Source organism: Myotis brandtii, unplaced genomic scaffold (genome assembly GCF_000412655.1).
Source record: "Myotis brandtii unplaced genomic scaffold, ASM41265v1 scaffold581, whole genome shotgun sequence".
Taxonomy (NCBI): domain Eukaryota; kingdom Metazoa; phylum Chordata; class Mammalia; order Chiroptera; family Vespertilionidae; genus Myotis; species Myotis brandtii.
The window spans coordinates 707,747-712,300 of NW_005370182.1; the positions used below are offsets into that span (position 1 = coordinate 707,747).

The window sequence follows — 4,554 nt, forward strand, 5'->3', positions numbered from 1 at the left end:
GGGGCCTGGGCGGGACCCGGCACCCGAGTGGGACTCGGGTGAGGTTGGGGGGCTGGCTGGAGACGCCCAGAGCGTCGGTTGGAGGTGGAGGGGGATCAGGGGTCGCCAGGAAGGGGTGGGACTTTCTCCCGGCGAAGCTCAACATCCCTCGCCCACGAACGGGGACTGCCTTCCTCCCCCGGCCTCTCCCCCGGGGGTCTTTGTCGGCTGGGGAGGTGGCCGAGGAGAGCGCTGGTTTCCACCTGGAAGGGAGGGGCCCAGCCGGCGCCCTGGCCTCATTCAACATTTCTCTCCGTGGGGCACTTTTCTCCACTTCCCGTTCTGCAACTTTCCATCTCATTGCAAAGAGTCCTCTTTGTTTAAATGGTATGGACAAAGTTGTCTCGGGATAGTGCTGGGGATGTCTCTATGCGGTGAGACATATTTCCTGGATTAAAAGGGAACACCTGCTCCCACCCGCCAGAATTCCTTCTCCCTTTTGATACTTGGAAACGGAGGGCTAACCCAGCCCAGTGTGCGCCACACCTGTGACATGCGTTACGGCGATGGAAGGGGAGGAAGGCCTGGCTCTGAAGCTCTAACCCTAACCCTTCAGATCCTAAGGGGTAGCCTTCCAGTCGAGACGCCTTAAAGACCACCCTCCCTAAATTCTGGGAAAAGAGAAGACCCAGTTCCCTACCTCCGCTCCAGTCCCTTTTCATCCTCATCTGTTTGGTCAGGGAAGTTTACCGTGCGCTCTAACTTTTTTCTTTTGTCCTGCAGCCTTAGCCTCTTGCCCTATGTGGGGTGAAAGGCCTGAGCTTTTCTAAGGTGGGACAGTGACTGATCTCCCAGGGCGGAGAGGAGTGGGTCCCGGTGGTGCTAGCTGACAGGGACTGTCGTCACTCTTCCTCCAGGGGGAGCTTCTGAGCCCCTGCCGCTGTGACGGCTCCGTGCGCTGCACGCACCAGCCCTGCCTCATCCGCTGGATTAGCGAGAGGGGCTCCTGGAGCTGTGAGCTCTGCTACTTCAAGTATCAGGTCCTGGCGATCAGCACCAAGAACCCACTGCAGGTGAGGTGCACGGAGAGGACTCCCGGATTGGAGTAAGGACCTTGCAGCATTCAGAGTCAGGAACCCTCCAGGGAGCCTATTTCATCCATTCATTTACCCCTCCCCACAATTTCCTGTCTTTCTGTAAATCCTCCCTTTCTTCACTTATTTACAAAGACACTATTGCATGCCACCTTTATTCCAGGCACTGTTCTAGGCACTGCACTGGGACAACAAAAAAGAAAAAGGTAGTAATATCAATGAGGATAGCAAATATGTAGTGTTTTCTGTGTGTCAAGCTCTTGGTGTGTATTAACTCTTTTAATCATCATCATAATTCTATTAGTTATATACCATTATTATCCCCATCTTAAAGATTGGTGCACAAAGAGATTTGAAAACTTGCCCAAGGTTACTCAGCCAGGAAGTGATGGAGTTAGAATTTGGAATTCAAACCTAGATGGTCTGGCTTCAGAGTACTTGCCTGATCCTGCCTTTCTAAACTAGGACAGACACATGGTTTCAAACAACTTGAGCAGTGCCACAGTCTAGGTTTGATCAGGGCACAGAAGAGACAGGTGTTAATCCTGCCAGAAGGGTTCCAGGAAGGCTCCGGGAGCATCCTCCTTTTCAGGGCTAACCATCACCTGGCCCTCCATGTCTTTCTGTGACTTTTTGGAACCCTTTCTCCCACACAGTGGCAAGCCATCTCCCTGACAGTCATTGAGAAGGTCCAGATTGCGGCCATAGTTCTGGGCTCTCTCTTCCTCGTCGCCAGCATCTCCTGGCTCATCTGGTCCTCACTCAGCCCTTCAGCCAAGTGGCAACGACAGGATCTGCTATTTCAGATCTGCTACGGCATGTATGGCTTCATGGATGTCGTCTGCATAGGTGAGGGCACCTCTCTCCCTTTGACCTGAGGAGCAGTTTCCTCTAACTCAGTGGTTCTCAACCTTCTGGCCCTTTAAATACAGTTCCTCATGTTGTGACCCAACCATAAAATTATTTTCGTTGCTACTTCATAACTGTAATGTTGCTACTGTTATGAATCGTAATGTAAATATCTGATATGCAGGATGTTCTTAGGCGACCCCTGTGAAAAGGTTGTTCGACCGCCAAAGGGGTCACGACCCACAGGTTGAGAACCGCTGCACTCATACACTTAACTTTCCCTCCCCATTCCTTCAGCTTTATGGCCACATTTTCTACCATTGAGAGCCCTTAGGGCTATCTTGGTGCCCCTCCCTTCCCAGCTTCTCCAGGTCTTTTGCAACCCTATCTCCTCACTCTGGAAAATGCTTGCTTCAGCACCTCTGGCCTAGGTCTGGGCAGCAGTTGACCCTGGATATCTTATCCCTCTTGCTTAGGACTCATTGTCCACGAAGGCTCCTCTGTCTACCGCATCTTCAAACGCTGGCAGGCAGTGAACCAGCAGTGGAAGGTCCTGAATTATGACAAGACCAAGGACATAGGAGGAGATGCAGGGGGAGGGACGGCAGGGAAGCCGGGCCCCAGGACCTCACGGACGGGCCCTCCCTCTGGGGCCACCAGCCGACCCCCGGCTGCCCAGCGCATGCGGACGCTCTTGCCTCAGCGCTGTGGTTACACAATCCTGCACCTCCTTGGACAGCTTCGGCCACCAGATGCGCGTTCTAGTTCCCATTCCGGCCGAGAGGTTGTCATGAGGGTCACCACAGTCTGAACTGAACTCCAGGAGCGGGGATCTTGAGTCAACGCATCGGCCAGAGATGAGCTATCATGGCTGCTGGAGGTACCACCTGGACCAGATGTTTGGGGCACACTGCTCCCACCACTGAAGATCTCTGTGGGCAGCCTCAAGCTGGAGACATTGTCTGGCTTCTGCCCACCGGGTGGAGTCACTTGGATGACATTCCATTCCCCACACTCATCCTGGGGCAGCCAGTGGGCAAGTGGGGAGAACAGCTTTTCTTCCCCAGAGAACCGTCCTTACCTCAGCTCCTAGGGCCTCCAGCCCCTCAGCTCTACCATGGTGACTTGGTGAGGGGGAACCAATGCCAGAAGAAAGGGGCTGTAGACCCCCCCATTCCCCACCCCATGGCCACAGGGCAGCTGGCAATAAGACTAGTATACATTGACCTCCCGTTCCCTGCATGAGGGCGGGGGGACTTCCCCTGCTCTGCCCCCCATTGCATGGGGGGGAGGGCATAAAGAATCATTTATATGCACGTGGAGACTCCTTTCTCATCTGGGGCTTCTCTGGAGGGTTGGGAGGTGTGGGGAGGTTTCTCTGCAGAGGTTGCAAATCCCAAATGCAGCAGTGGGTTCTGAATTGGAGGTGCAACTCCCACTTGCTGGTGAATAATTCATGTTGGCTGCTAGATGGCAATGCTCAGAGGTATCTAATGGGTGGACCTACCACCTCCAAGTTTGTGATTTACAAAAAAATCTCTCCACTGTGGTTTTCCTGTCTACCTCATAGGGTTGGAATGAGGATAGAGAAGGGGCAGGTTGCGCCCAGCCGGCATGGCTCAGTGGTTGAGCATCGACCTATGAACCAGAAGGTCACGGTTCGATTCCCGGTCAGGGCATATGCCCAGGTTTCGGACTCAATCCCCAGTGTGGGGCTTGCAGGAGGCAGCTGATCAATGACTCTCTCCCATCATTGATGTTTCTATCTCTCTCTTCCTCTCCCTTCCTCTCTGATATAAATAAAAATATATTTAAAAAAAGAAGAAGAAGGGACAGGTTGAATGCCATTGCAAAGAAAATCAATGATGGCATAAAATGATTTATACTGTAGATGATGGTCCATTTATTTCAAATAATAGCTGGTTAACAAATTGCAAAATGTGTTTTTCATCTGGAATTGCACAGAGCCTTGGAAATGTGTGTTGAGTGTCATAGATATGTAAATATGAGGGAAACTAGACATTGCAAATGTGAAGGATGGTGGTTATTTGTAAGAATGAGAGCTCCTCCAGTGTTCTACATGTGGGGGCAGAGGAAGGCTGGAGCTCTCCTTCTTGCTCTGGGGATCATTTGGATTCTTAGTCCTTCTCAGGTACTGTGCTCATCCGGAGAAGTGGTGTGAAGTGAATTTGGACTTATTTGGAGTGAGATGGACAGAATCCTTCCATGATATGAGTCTCCAGCTTACAGGTCTGATCCTGGTGTGTCTCAGCTAGTGGTATTAACTGGAAGTATTGTGCTTGGAGATAGCAGCGTAGAGGGCAGTTGTCTATAGAGAAAATTTGGGAAGGATTGGTTAAAATGTGGATCAGCCTGAAGCCTCAGCCCTTTCTCCTGAGGTCTTGGAGCTGTGTATTATATGAATGATGGTATCTTTTAAGTGAACTACTCATCAGCAATTAAATTAATTACTTCACACTTTGCTAAAGTCAGATCCAGAGGCCTTTCCTATTATTAGTCCTCTCAGAGAAGGTCTGCTCTATATGCTCCCTGGGGATGTTTTGGGGAAAATGCTTATCTGCTAAAGGTCACATATCCTTGCCTGGGTATTGGTTATCTCTTACCCCTCTCT

The 4,554-nt window shown here is 51.3% G+C and overlaps 1 protein-coding gene across 1 annotated transcript; it reads left to right on the forward strand.

Annotated features, from left to right (window-relative positions):
- Positions 1-408: 408 nt before the first annotated feature.
- Positions 409-3,238, forward strand: MARCH9 (membrane-associated ring finger (C3HC4) 9). Its single transcript, XM_005879073.2, has 5 exons — positions 409-413; positions 763-781; positions 873-1,052; positions 1,730-1,922; positions 2,399-3,238. The coding sequence occupies exons 1-5, from the start codon at positions 409-411 to the stop codon at positions 2,731-2,733; spliced, it is 732 nt and encodes a 243-aa protein (XP_005879135.1). The 3' UTR covers positions 2,734-3,238.
- Positions 3,239-4,554: the final 1,316 nt, after the last annotated feature.

Bases quoted from the DNA above. Each gene is read 5' to 3' on its own strand.
- MARCH9 (XM_005879073.2), top strand. The intron at 1,053-1,729 runs GTGAGGTGCACG...TCTCCCACACAG, and splicing joins GCACCAAGAACCCACTGCAG to TGGCAAGCCATCTCCCTGAC. The intron at 1,923-2,398 runs GTGAGGGCACCT...CCTCTTGCTTAG, and splicing joins CATGGATGTCGTCTGCATAG to GACTCATTGTCCACGAAGGC.